The 17,119-nt window shown below is 40.8% G+C and overlaps 1 protein-coding gene across 1 annotated transcript in view; it reads right to left on the minus strand.

The window, feature by feature from the left end:
- Nucleotides 1-17,119, minus strand: part of adgrd2 (adhesion G protein-coupled receptor D2) — a 324,978-nt gene that overhangs the window by 129,864 nt on the left and 177,995 nt on the right. Inside the window, exon 16 of the mRNA XM_051931976.1 lies at nucleotides 8,659-8,779. Within this exon, the coding sequence (XP_051787936.1) occupies nucleotides 8,659-8,779 (121 nt within the window). The remainder of the gene's footprint in view (nucleotides 1-8,658; nucleotides 8,780-17,119) is intronic.

Genomic DNA, 17,119 nt, shown 5'->3' on the forward strand with positions numbered 1-17,119 from the left:
AACCCATTATATCCTAACTACAGGGTCACGTGGGTCTGCTGGAGCCAATCTCAGCCAACACAGGACGCAAGGCAGGAAACAAACCCCAGGCAGGGTGCCAGCCCAACTGCAGTATAGCTATAGCTATATATATATATATATATATATATATATATATATATATATATATATGGTTGAAATAGTTTTACTGTCAAATAATGCAAAGAGTACGCGACACATGTTTCGCCCTAATTCTGGGCTCATCAGGCGTACACACTCACTGCATCCCCTCTCGGGAATCGAACCTCGAACGTCAGCGCCAGAGGCGAAGCCCCTAACGCAACCATTCTATGATCTGCTTCTCGCAACTGAAAGAGGGCACCGTGGCGGATGTTTGCCGACTTGCTGACCAACCACAAGCGTTACCTGGTAGGTAACCACCCATACAATCAGATTGTGATTCAGACTACGAATGCCATGAATATATGTATTATATATATATATATATATATATATATATATATATATATATATATATATATATATATATATATATATATATATATATAGGAGTTTGCATGTTCTCCCCGTGTCTGCGTGGGTTTCCTCCGGGCGCTCCGGTTTCCTCCCACAGTCCAAAGACATGCCGGTTAGGTGGATTGGCGATTCTAAATTGGCCCTAGTGTGTGCTTGGTGTGTGGGTGTGTTTGTGTGTGTCCTGCGGTGGGTTGGCACCCTGCCCGGGATTGGTTCCTGCCTTGTGCCCTGTGTTGGCTGGGATTGGCTCCAGCAGACCCCCGTGACCCTGTGTTTGGATTCAGCGGGTTGGAAAATGAAGGGAAGTGAACCCAGGTCCCCAGGTCTCCCAACTGCGAGGCAGCAGCGCTACCCACTGCGCCACCGTGCCACCTGTATATATATCTATAGACATATATATAGTGGCCACCAGGGGGCGCACCAGACACCCAGACCTGACACACACAGATTCTGGGCACAAGTTCTCTGCAACACACCCAGTGGGCAAGTGCCTTACCCTCGCTCCTCACTGCAGCACAGTACAGTAGCAGTACACACAGCGCAAATGTACCGATAAACACTGTCCCTTTCCTTCGGACTCGTGCAGCCTCCCTGTCCTTCTCCACTCCTCCTGGCAAGCCTGGTCTGCTTCTTCCTAACTCTGGCTCTCGGAATAATGGCAGCTGGCTCCTTTTATTCAAGCACCCGGGAGTTGCATCCTTGTGACCCGGAGACACTTGCAGGTAAGGTGGAGGGAACCCTACATAAAAGGACTCAACAATCCCTGCAGTACCTCCTGGCAGCAACCCCAGAACCTAACAGGGCTGAGCCGACGAATACCAACTCCCATACCACCCTGTGGGAATCTGAGGTGCTACGACAGCCCAAGGGGGTCAGTGGGGGGTAATTTTCCTTCATAAGCTACTGTGCCCTGTCCTTCCATTCAGGAGGCATCCTGGCCAGGCAAGAATGCTGTCTGCCTCATATAATATATTTATATATCTATATATACATATATATATATATATATATATATATATAAAGTCCTAATCCTAAAAGTGCAACGGTGACGTTTTTATGTCATGTTTTTGTCACACTTTAAATCTGGCTTATTTTAAAACCTACATATATATATGTTTGGTATCATTCTTTTCAGAATTTATCAAACTTTAATGTGATGTTAGATTTTCAGATTCTGTTTTTAAATGATAAACTAAAAAACATCCCACGAGACGAGACTTTGTGCCAAGAGATTTAACCATGCCCGGGGGTGGAAATAAAAGACAAAGAGTAGGACAGCTGCTGTACTGGCTTTTAAATGTTGGAAGCACCACACGAGAGGCAGGTCACACGGCATGGCAGCAGCAGCAAGACAGCAGCTGATCGAGCAAAGAGGAGGTAAAAAAATAACTATTTGTTTCCCATTGCATCACTGTTTAAGGGGGGGTTTCGGAGGAGCAACAGCATCTCCTTGGGGTGTGTTAAGCCCCCCTCTTCACAACGCAAGCGGCAGAGATGTGAAGTGGCTGACGAGCAAAGCAAGCAAGGGGGACGCCCTAGTATATATAAATACCAGTAACGGCACACTGCATAATAACGTGCAGTGAATCCACTTGACTTGAGCATTCCCAGCTTTCATCCTCTTTCTCTGCATGTTTAGCATTCATTTGCTCAGAGGTTGATGCGCTTGCTGCTTCCTGAGCAGCTCTTCTTCTCCCCACCTGTTGTGATGTGAGATTTTGCATGTAAGTTGATAAATATTTTGTATGTCTTTATTTGTAACTTAGGCAAAGCAATGTAATATTAGTGTTATATTAGTGGGAAGCATTCATGTTTACAACCCCCCACCTCTTTCAGGGATGGGTCTCTTTGAATTTTATGACAGAGTTGGGGGTAAGTGCCTTAAACAAGTTTGGCTAATGTTTCTCTGAAGTCTCTCAGTCAACCTCCATAGGAAAGTCAGGCTACCTAACTGCCAAGCTTTACCTTAACATATGGTTTAGGGGGGCAGGTGTGAAGATATTCTATCCCTCCATTGGTCTGAATTATGGCTGTTTGGGACTGGCTTGTATCAGAAGCCTTTAAGTACTATGACGTCCTATTGGCTCTAGGGGTTGGACAGAAACACTGGTCAACAAGCATTTTGCTACTGGGAGTCTTTCACCTTTACTTTAACAGGTTTCACTTGCTGACTCCAAATCTGAAAACCATTTCCATCCAGCACGTCCCGTTTTTTAGTTATGATGTTCCAGGTCTTGGACTACTAGGGTGACTGGACAGTAAAGGTGGAAAACCATTTTGATAAATCCCCGGTAATTCCACTAGGGATGCCGTTGAGATAAAAGAATTCGCCACACGTTACTAACAGCTGTGAGTTATTTACCTTGTCATTATTAATTTTATTTAAAAATTATTCATTTTAATTAGCAGAAAAAATGTTTGTTACTGATTACCAGGTCTTATATGACTCTAAAGCATAATGACACAACTCAGACATGACGGTGCAGTAGGTTGAGGTTTTACTGTTAAACAGAACATTGCATTTCAGGACATTTTGTTCATTAGACTCACCATTACTATGAAAAATTTGTAAAGGCGATGGACAGTAAAGGCGATGCTTTTCAGCATTTAAGAAATAAGTTTGGTCTCGAGAAAAGTGAAGCCAAAATTAAGGAAGGTGTTTTTGTTGCTCCTGAAATCCATGAAATGATGCTTGACGATGAGTTCAAAAAGAAACTGAAGCCCACTGAATCAGCAGCATGGGAAGCATTTGTGAGGGTTGTACAAAATTTTCTTGGCGGTCACAGAGCAGCAGCATGCTGAGCTTGTGGAGAACTTGCTGAAAGCGTATCAGCTTATAGGAGCCAGAATGTCAGTGAAGACACATTTTTTACATTCTCATCTCGACTTTTTTCCAACAAATCTAAGTGATATCAGAGATGAGTATGGGTAAAGATTTCATCAAGATATAAAGATGATGGAATACTGATATTGGGGAAAATTCAATCCGAGCATGATGGGTGACTACTGTTGGTTCTTGCAAAGACAGATGGATGTGCAGTACATAGTCCAAACTCCAGATATTATGTTGATATATTAATATTCAAGTGTCAAAAGGTTAATGATGTATATTTCAAAAACCTGATGTGCTAGCTTAATTCCGATTTCATATATGAAATCAGTGCAAAAAACTTAATAAATAGTTCCGAGAAGCAAACAAATAATATTTTTGTGTAGACCAGTGAAATCTATAAATTTGCTCATTCCCTCACTCTCTCTCTTATCAACGGATGAAGGAGCAGCTCACACACACCATGAACTGAAAAGGGCAACTATGTAACGGTTGTCACATATTTGTTATGTGCTTTTAACTGTTTCTGCCGCTTGCTCCCTCGAGAGTTTGTCTGTCTAAGGCAGGGGTGGGCAAAGTCGATCCTGGAGGGCTGCACTGGCTGCAGGTTTTTGTTCCAACCCAATTGCTTAATAAGAAGCACTTATTGTTCAAGTAACACTTCTGCTTTATCTTAGTTATCTCATTTGTTAACATTTTGAACCCTTATTGCTTATTTTAGTCTCAAACAGCTGTATCCTCAGTTTTTAATTGTTCCTTATTAGCAGTAAGATGCAAATGACCAAAGAAACCAGCAGTTCCCCATTTAGCTTGTTTCCTTTTACACCTGTGTGTATTTATCATGCTCTAATTGGTTTAATTAAATACTTGGAAGGAAAGTGAAGAAAAGAAGAGAAAGACTGAGAATTACTCATTCATTTAAGGCCACAGATCATTTAGTTGAAATCTTTAGAAAGGAAAAAAAATTCAGGATATGAGAATGACATGAGATGGCAGATTTAAAGTATTAACTAAGCAATTAAAGTAAATTATTGGCAAGGATCATTTTCTAATTAAGCAACTTGGTTGGAACAAAAACCTGCAGCCAGTGCGGCCCTCCAGGACTGACTTTGTCCTACCTGGTCTAAGGGAATATTGTCTTAAGTGATATCTCTTTAAGGGGAGCAGGGGGCCAAACCGCGCCTGTGGGTCCTTTCCAAAACACGCTTTGGTGTGACGTAAGGAAAACTGACTTTAAAAGGCAAGGAGGCGCATATTTTAAAAGAGAAAGAAGAAAGATTGTTTAAAGAAGGAGCTGGGACGGTGATTAGAAAAGAAGCTAGTGGTAAAGCACATAAGGCTCCGTAATAATAACGGTTGGGCGCACGGAAAAGGAGTGCTGGCTAATCTGAGAGGATCGTTGGAGCGCACGGCTTTACTTTGCATTTGTGATGCGGGCGTCGGCCACGGACGGACGCTGACGCCGAGACACCCGGGTGAGACGGACTTCAACTTTCAACAAAAGAATCGTCGCCAGGCCAGTGAGAATGCTTTTTTTACATATAGATACAGTATACGAGTCAGCGGAACATATCTGACTTGATCGCTGGATTTATCGCAGACTTCCCAGGCCGTGTGGACTATAGACGTAAAACCAATTTAATATAAAAGGGACGGGGGAACGTGTGGGGAATGGGTTTGTCTCTAATTTATATTTGTATATAGATGTATATATAGGGGTATGCACTGTGAATATATTTGTGCTGTTTGTAAACAGGGTATATTTCCATTTCTTTCTTTTTCTTTCTTTCTTTCTTTCTTTCTTTCTTTCTTTCTTTCTTTCTTTCTTTCTTTCTTTCTTTCTTTCTTTCTTTCTTTCTTTCTTTCTTGCCGTTTTCTGGGGAGTATATTATAGAAGGGTTTAAGGGGGGGGCATATTAATTAGTGTTTGTTTAGTTGTTACCGATTTGATAAGGACTGGATAAAGGGTGTTTATTGTTTGTTTGATTGATTTATAATATACTAGACAAACAGCCCGTTTCGACAACGTAAGATAAAACGGGCACGAGTGGAATAGTATAATATATAATAAGTATAAGCACCACAAACCTGATATAGGTGTATTGAATGAATGCGTAATTAGGCCTTGAGCTGTAGTCGAAATCGCCTTTCAGGCCTCTAGAGCTTTAATCGAAGTCGCCTTTCTCTCTTAATTTTTGCGGCCGTAAATCCGCCACCTCCCGCGATGTTGGGGTTGGATGTCGGTCGAAGTCGCCTTTCTCTTTGAATTTTCGCAGCCATAGTCGCCTTTCTCTTTGAATTTTCGCGGCCGTAAATCCGCAGCCTGCCGCGATATCGGTCTCGTAAGGTTTTTCGGGCAGCTGCACAGAAGGCGACTGCTACAACACAATGAAGAGCACAGCTCGGCAGCCATATTGAGACAGGCATACGGCCTGTTCTGAAGAAAGCTGACCACAAATGATGCCTTAACTAGAGACATTTTAAGTAACTAACAAGTCTGTGTGCCACCTGAAACTACACATCAACATTTATCAGGTTGTATGGTTGCCAATATTCAAATGTACTTTGCATATTGTTATTATTTATGAATATTATCAATAATACATTGTTTAAATTGTAACTTAACTCCTGCTTGTCTTTTACTACACCTAATTGCCTGAGGTTATAGATGTAGAAGGGAAGGTGGGGAGAAGTTATATACTGTAATACCTTATGAATAGTGGTAAGTCTCTGAGATTTTAGGCATTCTGACAAAGGCTACATATTAATAATACAAAAGGGGAAAGTAGAGCAATATATTACTCTACCAAGACAAAACCCCACCCTAGCGGTCCGCTTCTTCTCTTCTTTCGTCGGCATCTTTTCACGTTAAAACTGATTAAGTCATTGTTTGTGTTGCATTTACTGAAGATGGCACTTAAGTCTTCAATCTGCCTCAAGAATGATTTAAGATATGAAGAGGTAGGGGAAGTGATGGTGAAGGTGGTATGAATGAGAACGGCGCCCATACGCATATGCCGCACGGCCACCCTGCTGGCCGCTGCCAAGAGTTGATTCTAGAATAAAATAAAATGAGGAATAATTCTAAAACTCTTCACTTTTAACATAAAGCTGTAGTGCAGAGTTTCAGTGTAGTATATGTGTATCAAATTTCAGGCTACATGTTATTTGATTTTTGACCTTGACCTTCCTTGGTTGATTTTTGACCTTGGAAGTCAATCATCATGATCATCATCAAGTCAATGAAACTTGTGGGCTATTGATCTGCTCAGTTAAGTAGCAGAGGGGCTTGTTCATCAGTTTCAGCTGTTTTGGTGCACTAGAGGGGCAACAATGAGACGACCCCCAAAACAGGAATGAATGGTTTAACAGGTGAAGGGAGGCCACAGACATTTTTCCCTGATCATCTGTTTTGTCACTCGCTTTACATTTGGCTACGCTCAGTGTCACTACTGGTAGCATGAGGGGATACCCGGACACTACAAAGGTGGCACAGGTAGTCCAACTTCTCCAGGATGGCACATCAATATGTACCACTGCCAAAATGTTTGCTGTGTCTCCCAACACAGTCTCAAGGCCATGGAGGAGATTCCAGGAGACAAACAGACAGTTACTCCAGGAGAGCTGGACAGGGCCCCTCATAGAAGGTCCTTAACCCATCAGCAGGACCCACCGGTATCTGCTCCTTTGGGCAACAAGGAACAGGATGAGCACTGGCAGAGCTTACAAAATTACATCCAGCAGGCAGGCCACTGGTGTGAATGTCTCTGACCAAACAATCAGAAACAGACTTCATGAGGGTGGCCTGAGGGCCTGACGTCCTCTAGTTGGCCCTGTGCTCACTGCCCAGCCAGCACTGTGGAGCTCAATTGGCATTTGCCATAGAATACCAGAATTGGCAGGTCCACCACTGGCACCCTGTGCTTTTCACAGATGAAAGCAGGTTCACCCTGAGCACATGTGTCAAACGTGAAAGGGTCTGGAGAAGCCGTGGAGAACGTTATGCTGCCTGTAACATCGTTCATCATGACCAGTTTGGTGGTGGGTCAGTGATGGTCTGGGGAGGCAAATCCATGGAGGGACGCACAAACCTCTACAGGCTAGACAACGGCACCTTGACTGTCATTAAGTATCGGGATGAAATCCTTGGACCCACTGTCAGACCCTATGCTGGTACAGTGGGTCCTGGGTTCCTCCTGCACGACAATGCCCGGTCTCATGCGGTGAGAAGATGAAGGAAATGATCCCATTGACTGCCCCTCCATGCTCACTCACCTGACCTCAATCCAACAGAACACCTCTGGGGGGGACATTATGCTTCGGTCCATCTGACACCTCAGCCAGTCCAGGAGCTCAGTGATGTCCTGGTCCAGATCTGGGAGGAGATCCCCCAGGACACCATCCGTCGTCTCATTAGGACGTTGTCAGGCATGGGGTGTGCACACAAACTACTGGGTACGATTTGGTGTTGCTGCAATGACATTTCGTCAAAATGGACTCACCTGCCTGCCACATCATTTTTTCCCTTTGATTTTTGGGGTGTCTTTGAATTCAGCCCCCTCTCTGTTGGTTGATCTTTTTCATTTCCATCCATTCGTTCCTAACACATCACCATATCAGTCCATAGCAGTAGAGAGAGCCAGCAGTATAGATATCCCATTGAGATCTAATGTGTTTTCAAAGTGTTCCTTTCAATTTTTTGAGCAGTTTATATATATGTATTTATGTATGGAGATACGCACTTTTTCTTCTCTTGGGGACAATAAAGTATATCTAATGTTATCTAAAAAATCATCAAGTTTTAGATGCAAAATGTAAATAATAAGGTGATCGATGTACAGGTTAGTATTTGTGTTATTTATGATTTGTAAGCATTTGCTTGTCTTATTTTAGAGTGCTCTTCTATTTGGATTGGCATCATCTTGTATTTTTAACTTGTACACGATGTCTACTGCTAACGTTAACTGCAGTTTAATTAGGACAAAGTGCGTCACAAGCCTATGCGCAGGCACCCAAAGGAGACCCTTGTGTCACTTTAGCTTCCGAAACTTGTCCTTGAATAAAAGAAGATACAAAAAGAAAAATCTGCTTAACTGTGTGCATCACTTTTTTTTATGCTGTGCCCTTTGGGTTCATGAAAACACAGCAGTGATTCATGGATCAACCAGCACTGCAGTAAATTTCAACAAATGTTTAGGCTTATCATTTGCAAAATTATAGTTAGGTTAAGTTTTTCTAACCTCCAAGTCAAAGTACAGTTCTCTTTACATGCAAGTGGCTGACAATATGTTAAATCACAAGAATATGCTTACCTGAAAGGCATTCATGGCAATAAAGATGTAAGCGAGAACAACTGTGAAATTAACAAAGATTCCGCAAAGCCAGGTGAGACCCAGCACAGGTAGAAGGATAAGGACAGGCTTGGTGGCAGCCCTAAAAGAACAAAAGAGAATCACAGATTAGTGATCTGATATGGCTTAATGAGAACGACAATACTATCTATCATTTTCCTTCTCTGAAGTCATAAGTGTTTAATCAATATAGTGCCATTTCAGAGCAGCGTGACAGAACTCTAAGAAATTAACAAGAACATAATAGAAAACCACACAATGCAACAAATTAAGATTAAAAGATAATCCACTGGCAAACAGTGAAACTGGGTGGTATTTGCTAAAGTTGGGGCGTCAAATCAAATAAAAACCAAGCAAGGAGAAAAACAAAAAAGAGCACATCCCAGACACCAGCACATGGCACAGGGTATGGTGGGCGAGAAGTGCCAAGAGGTTGCGTGCTTTTAACAGAACAGAACATGACGCTGAAGTGGGCGGCAACAATTCAAACACAGGGGTGTGGCAAATCTAAGAGAGAAGGGGTGTGTTTAAAATACAAAAGGGGTGTGGTCTTTTGATAAAGGGGCAGGGAATTCCTTTTTTAAAAAGCATTTAAAAGTGAGCACACGTAACAAATTTTAGAATTATGCCTGCCAGAAATATTAAACAGCAAACAGAGTGGGTGCATGCTTGACTGGACAAGTCATTTTCAATGCAAATATATGTAATTGTTTTAAAGTTTAGAAATCTCAAGAGTAAAAACAAGCATGCTCTTGTACAAAACAAGAAACTACATTAATAAAAATAAAAAAAATAAATAAAAAATTAAGTGAATTATTTTTTACTAATTTTTTTTTTGCAGGTGGAATTTCACACGACAAAGTGCTGTGTATAATTTGATCGATGTAATGCAGTTAAACCATTGGATAACTGGCTTTAAACAACAACAATAATAATATCACAATAAGTCACTCATAAGCGTGCCAAGGCTCTGTACGCCGTTTAGCATTGTATGTGTGACGTCATTTCTGGCATGCATTTTTATTTCCGGCAGACGTTTCTGAAAAAATACTGCATGTGCTCTCTTCTAAATGCTGCTTAATGATGCTAATTTAAATGTGAGCTGTCCCACCTTTTTTTTTTATTCTTTTAAAGTTTACACATCTTTTCAATTTTAAACACACCCCCTTCTCTTTGGTTTGTCACACCCCTGCCTTTGAATTGTTGCCGCCCACTTCCACATGCCGTAGACATTGTATATGTTCTGTGCTATCTACCAGGTGTGGAAGTGGGCGGCAACCAAGGTTATTATAGTTTTGCCTTTTTGTATTAGTTTTTATTTCTATATTTTTTCTGACCTTAATTGGAAATTCATTTAGTTTTAGTTTTCCTTCATCGTGTATTTTTAGTTTTAGTTTAGTTTTTATTTCACAAAGACATTTCAGTTTTATTTTTATATACAGTAATCCCTCGCTATATCGCGCTTCGCCTTTCGCGGCTTCACTCCATCGCGGATTTTATATGTAAGCATATTTAAATATATATCGCGGATTTTTTGCTGGTTCGCGGATTTCTGAGGACAATGGGTCTTTTAATTTCTGGTACATGCTTCCTCAGTTGGTTTGCCCAGTTGATTTCATACAAGGGACGCTATTGGCAGATGGCTGAGAAGCTACCCAACTTACTTTTCTCTCACTCTTGCGCTGACTTTCTCTGATCCTGACGTAGGGGGTGTGAGCTGGGGGGCTGTTCGCACACCTAGATGATACGGACGCTCGTCTAAAAATGCTGAAAGATTATCTTCACGTTGCTACCTTCTGTGTGCAGCTGCTTCGTAAAGCGACATGCTGCCCGGTGCTTCACATACTTAAAAGCTCAAAGGGCACGTATTGATTTTTCACTGTTTGTTTTTCTCTGTGTCTCTCTATCTCTCTCTCTCTCTCTGCTCCTGACAGAGGGGGTGTGAGCTGCCGCCTTCAACAGCTTTGTGCCGCGGTGCTTCGCATACTTAAAAGCCAAACAGCCCTATTGATTTGTTTGCTCTCCTCTGTCTTTATGACAGTCTCTGCTCCTGACGCGCACTCCTTTGAAGAGGAAGATATGTTTGCATTCTTTTAATTGTGAGACAGAACTGTCATCTCTGTCTTGTCATGGAGCACAGTTTAAACTTTTGAAAAAGAGACAAATGTTTGTTTGCAGTGTTTTTGAATAACGTTCCTGTCTCTCTACAACCTCCTGTGTTTCTGCGCAAATCTGTGACCCAAGCATGACAATATAAAAATAACCATATAAACATATGGTTTCTACTTCGCGGATTTTCTTATTTCGCGGGTGGCTCTGGAACGCAACCCCCGCGATGGAGGAGGGATTACTGTATATTAGTTTCAGTTTTAGTTTTAGTAATTATGGCATGGAGCACCTACGGAGTTAGTTTTGTGTCACAATCAGGTTACACTTTACAGATTTGGATATGAGTTTAATGTTAGTGGAAGCTTACTACACTTCCTGGTTTACTATCTGGTGTTGTTATTGTCTCGTAAAAACAAGCATAATCAAAACTAGATACTGAATATGAATAATTTTACACAATTTTATAATTTTTAAAATATTTTCTCATGAAAATCACAGGGGGTTAGGAAGAACAGGGCTCTTAGACTTGAATGAGTGTGCAGACCCCACCTAGCTGTATTGAGGAAAACAAAGAACAACAAGCATGTAGTGTGAAGGTTAGAGGTGGTGAGTCTTGAATAGCCCACCATAAGGACAGTAAACCCATAATGAACAGAGCAAGAGCAGGTAGTAGGAGTACGGACAGGCACAAAACAACAGAGACAGCATCTGAGATTAAGAATAATATATATGACATTATCTAAACCTGTTTATCAGGGCAGGATCACAGGAAACCTGCAGCCTACCACAGCAGGATTGAATGTAAGGCAGGAAAACTCCCTGGTGTGCAATATGTACGATATGGCTAATGTTAAGAAGAAAAAGAATATGATATTTCAACTATCTATTTTGAGAGAGAGAGAAAAACATTGCAAAAAGGGAGACAAATATTTTAAAATATAATTCTGCTAATGGGTTACTTTCACAATATCAGATATTCTGAGTTGTGAATATGAACTAAAAAGATAAATTAATAAATACAGAATACATACAAAAATCCATTAGTATGTTTAGTTTTTCATCACTTGTCAGACTCTCCACCTTTGTTTGTATCGCTTCAAATGACTGTTTTTAAAGAAAAAGTAATTGGTCAGCAACAATAAGCTGATCTTGTATGATGACATTGTCAGTCTCTCGATCAGCGCCGTTTTATTTTCAAAAATCGGGAGTGGTCTCCCCTCGACTTTCTTGTATACTCAGATATCCATCCACCCATTATCCAACCCGCTATATCCTAACTGCTGGAGCCAATCCCAGCCAACACAGGAAACATATAAAGAGAAATGCAGTGCATAAGTCTCTGTTACATGCCATTTAGTATGGGATTTGTAAAAGCAGTGTTGATATTTATAATACACCATCTATTGGAATGACAAACACAGTGCATTTTTTTTAGGTTAAATGTTTGTCATGCAGGGCGGCACGGTGGCGCAGTGGGTAGCGCTGCTGCCTCGCAGTTGGGAGATCTGGGGACCTGGGTTCGATTCCCGGGTCCTCCCTGCGTGGAGTTTGCATGTTCTCCCCGTGTCTGCGTGGGTTTCCTCCGGGCGCTCCGGTTTCCTCCCACAGTCCAAGGACATGCAGGTTAGGTGGATTGGCGATTCTAAATTGGCCCTAGTGTGTGCTTGGTGTGTGGGTGTGTTTGTGTGTGACCTGCGGTGGGTTGGCACCCTGCCCAGGATTGTTTCCTGCCTTGTGCCCTGTGTTGGCTGGGATTGGCTCCAGCAGACCCCCATGACCCTGTGTTCGGATTCAGTGGGTTGGACAATGGATGGATGGATGGATGTTTGTCATGCACCATCTGTTGGAATGAGAAATGCAATGCATAAGTCTCTGTTATATGCCATTTAGTATCGGATTTGTAAAAGCAGTGTTTATGTTTATAATGCACCATCTATTGGAATGACAAACGCAATGCATTTTTTTTAGGTCAAATGTTTGTCATGCACCATCTGTTGAATGAGAAATGCAATGAATGTGTCTCTGTTATATGCCATTTAGTATGGGATTTGTAAAAGCAGTGTTGATGTTTTTGATGCGCCATTGGTTGGAAGGACAAATGCAATTAATGAATTTTATTACTACAAATATTTATGATGTGCCATCTATAGGTATGACAGGGACATAGCACAATGATGCACAGAAAGTCCAAGATAACCAAAAGTGTAAAACCAGACAGGAGGCGAGAAAAGCGCCTTGAAAATAATGAGTCTTAGAAGAGGAGTGGCAGTGAAGAGACGTTCAGATGCACGGAAATGCAGAAGAGAGGTGCTGAAAGTACGAGGGCAAGAGATTGCAAATGTTTTCAAATTACTGTATTGCCAGTCTTTGACACACACCAGGGCCAGTTATTATTAAAATCGCAGCCAAACACTTCTCAATAATCAGCTCTCCACAATGTCAGTGAGGCTGCACTGCATTGACAAGCCACGTTAACCAGAGTTACTGAAAGCAAGCCTGGCTGCCATTTTATTCATGACCTTGAGCGTGCTGGATGTAAAATTACTTTATGAGATCTGGAACGGTGCTTTAAAATGATTTACTGTGAGCTCTCAGTTTTTGATTGTAATAATGTAAGGTTCATAATCAACACCTACTGTGCTCAAAGGCTGTGTTAGAAAATAATTAGAATGTACAACAATAAAACTGAAGAACACTTCAGTATGGACACCTCAGCAGCTCAGATAACACCATGCTTAGCTTTTTAATGAAATGAAAAATAATATGTTTCTGGAGATGAAATACCAAATACATCTTGTCGCTACTATAATCACTCATATTTGCTTTTGCCATTGGGGAGCACAGTGGCTCAGTATTCAGCCTAGCGTGCACATGTATGGAGTATTCATGTTGTCCAAGGGTCTGCAGAGGTTTTCTCACTGGTGCTCTGGTTTCATCCCACACCATAAAAACAAAAATGTGAGGTTAGTAAGAAAGACCAAAACTGTGTGTGCGGGGCGGACTGCAGTTTTGAGGATGTGAGTGTGTCCTGTGATGGCCATGTTTCATCCCTGTTTTTGGTCCAATGCTGCTGGGATGGTCGCTGGCACCCCTTACAAAAGGAAGGACAGTTTATACAGGATTTAAAATGGCCACTTTCATTTTTCATCTGCAATGCTTAGTTTGAAAAGTCAACATACAAGGTCTGTCATGAAATTATTAAGGCTGACAATAAAGAGATTGTGTGGTCAGAATGATGACATGTTGGTGCCTCCTCTCCATGGCATTCTTGACTATTCCCTTCTGTGCCATCTGTCAGTACATCAGCTATGGCTCTCTGGATGTTTTCAATCAGTCTCATTAATCTCCAAGAGCCTCGTTCAGTTCACGACAGATCATGTCTATTAAATTACTCATTTGAGAAAGAAAAAAAATAATCATCTCAAATCACACGTTTTCCAAAAAATAGGGGAAGCATTTTTCTTGGAAAGAAACCTGAATGATTATGAGAGTCAAGGGTAAGAGATAAGAGCAGAAAAACACTGGTCGTCTTATGCATATATCATGGTACTCTTTCAAGGCAAAGATGAAGAAAAAATATTTGTGGAGCTACAACTTGTTACAAAGATAAATCACAGCGCGGATGTTACTGTTTGCTTTTCGGATCTCGGATGGCTTGATGGGCTTATTAAAAGGAGAAATGAGACATATTCAAACGAAATCACATGAAATAGTTCAAAATTAAATGGTCTTGCTTTGCTTACTGAATATAATCAGTGGTATTTCGAAGAAAAGTTAAAAGTAATAAACTTTAAAAAGTTAAATGAAACATAATAAAAAGAAAAGCAGTGTATTATGGTAATACTGTAAACCATAATGCTCTCAAACCTGGGAAAGTCGATTTATGGTCACTGGGGGCTGCAAACAGTTCTGAACAGGGCACCAGCCCACTCCTGGCATATTAAAGTAGTCTGAGAATAATATACTGTAATATAATATAATATAATATAATATAATATAATATAATATAATATAATATAAAAGAAATCTTGAGATGAGACTATTGCCAAGAGATTTTTTTTAAGTCCTGCCCTCCTCTCAACCACGCCGCTGGTCCTCTCACCTCTCATTTGTGTGAATGCTGTTGTCAGACACAGTTCCTGCTCTCTCAGCTCTTGTAAATTTTTACATTTTCCTCACTTTAAGTTCCCAATAAAAGAAGACGTATTACGTCCAAATCTTACTGAAGAATTTCATCCAGAAGGGTTATCAACAGAACATATGAGTACATGAAACAATGAAGCCAAATGAATTAACACAAAAATTGTCGATCGGTTACATGGCAAATTGTTAAATGTGTATCAATAGACTATGCTGAAACAGTTGGTGGTGATGATGTGGAAGATGAAAACATCAACTTGCAATATCCCGAAGAATATCTACAACCGTTAACACTGTCCGGTCTTCCACCGGCCGAATTACTGTTGAAAGAAGGACGTATCGTAATGTTATTGAGTAATTTATGTTTGAGTGATGGGCTATGCAATAGGATAAGATTAGCTGTATTCAAAATTGGTCAAACAATTCTGACATGTAGAATTTTAACAGGCGACAAGAAAGGTAATGTAGTACATCTTCAGGGGATAACATTAGACACCAAAAATTAGGAATATAATTATATAATATAATTAGCATTTATATATAATTAGTAATTACAAATATGTGAATTTCCCCTTGGGACTAATAAAGTATCTATCTATCTATCTATCTATCTATCTATCTATCTATCTATCTATCTATCTATCTATCTATCTATCTATCTATCTATCTATCAAAAGACATCTTGATATGCCATTCGTATTAAAAAGTTTACAATTTTCCGTTAGAATAGCTTTTGCTATGACAATTAACAAATCACAGGGACAAACATTCAAAAAAAGTCGGTTTATTTATTAGAGAGAAAGAAATGATATTCACTCACGGGCAGTTACACGTTGTGTTGTCACGATGTAAGTCCAAACACAGAATCAAAATTCAATGTGATATTAAAGAAAAGTTAATTCCAAATATTGTTTTTACTGAAGTCTTACAGTAAAAGTGTATGTTTAAAAAGTATTTGTGTGTTAATTTCAAAGCCAAACAAAACGAAAACGTATAACGCAACACATACCTCTAAAACAACGTGAAACATACTTTTCTTTCAATTTATTATGTTTTACTGTTTTTTTTACTATGGTTAATTACCTGCTGTAATGTAAAATAGTTCTATTATGCAAAAGTAACAATTCCCATGAAAACAACAATCTGTTTAAATTGTACAGTACATCCGCTTCCCTAAAACGCGAGCGGCAGAACCGCAAAGAGGCTAGCGTGTAACGCTATTACAGTGCATCCAGAAAGTATTCACAGCGCATCACTTTTTCCACATTTTGTTATGTTACAGCCTTATTCCAAAATGGATTAAATTCATTTTTTTCCTCAGAACTCTACACACAACACCCCATAATGACAACATGAAAAAAGTTTACTTGAGGTTTTTGCAAATTTATTAAAAATAAAAAAACTGAGAAATCCCATTTACATAAGTATTCACAGCCTTTGCTCAATACTTTGTCGATGCCCCTTTGGCAGCAATTCCAGCCTCAAGTCTTGTTGAATATGATGCCACAAGCTTGGCACACCTATCCTTGGCCAGTTTCGCCCATTCCTCTTTGCAGCACCTCTCAAGCTCCATCAGGTTGGATGGGAAGCGTCGGTGCACAGCCATTTTAAGATCTTTCCAGAGATGTTCAATCAGATTCAAGTCTGGGCTCTGGCTGGGCCACTCAAGGACATTCACAGAGTTGTCCTGAAGCCACTCCTTTGATATCTTGGCTGTGTGCTTAGGGTCGTTGTCCTGCTGAAAGATGAACCGTCGCCCCAGTCTGAGGTCAAGAGCGCTCTGGAGCAGGTTTTCATCCAGGATGTCTCTGTACATTGCTGCAGTCATCTTTCCCTTTATCCTGACTAGTCTCCCAGTTCCTGCCGCTGAAAAACATCCCCACAGCATGATGCTGCCACCACCATGCTTCACTGTAGGGATGGTATTGGCCTGGTGATGAGCGGAGCCTGGTTTCCTCCAAACGTGACGCCTGGCATTCACACCAAAGAGTTCAATCTTTGTCTCATCAGACCAGAGAATTTTCTTTCTCATGGTCTGAGAGTCCTTCAGGTGCCTTTTGGCAAACTCCAGGCGGGCTGCCATGTGCCTTTTACTAAGGAGTGGCTTCCGTCTGGCCACTCTACCATACAGGCCTGATTGGTGGATTGCTGCAGAGATGGTTGTCCTTCTGGA

Source organism: Erpetoichthys calabaricus, chromosome 9, assembly GCF_900747795.2.
Source record: "Erpetoichthys calabaricus chromosome 9, fErpCal1.3, whole genome shotgun sequence".
In the NCBI taxonomy this organism is placed as follows: Eukaryota; Metazoa; Chordata; class Cladistia; order Polypteriformes; family Polypteridae; genus Erpetoichthys; species Erpetoichthys calabaricus.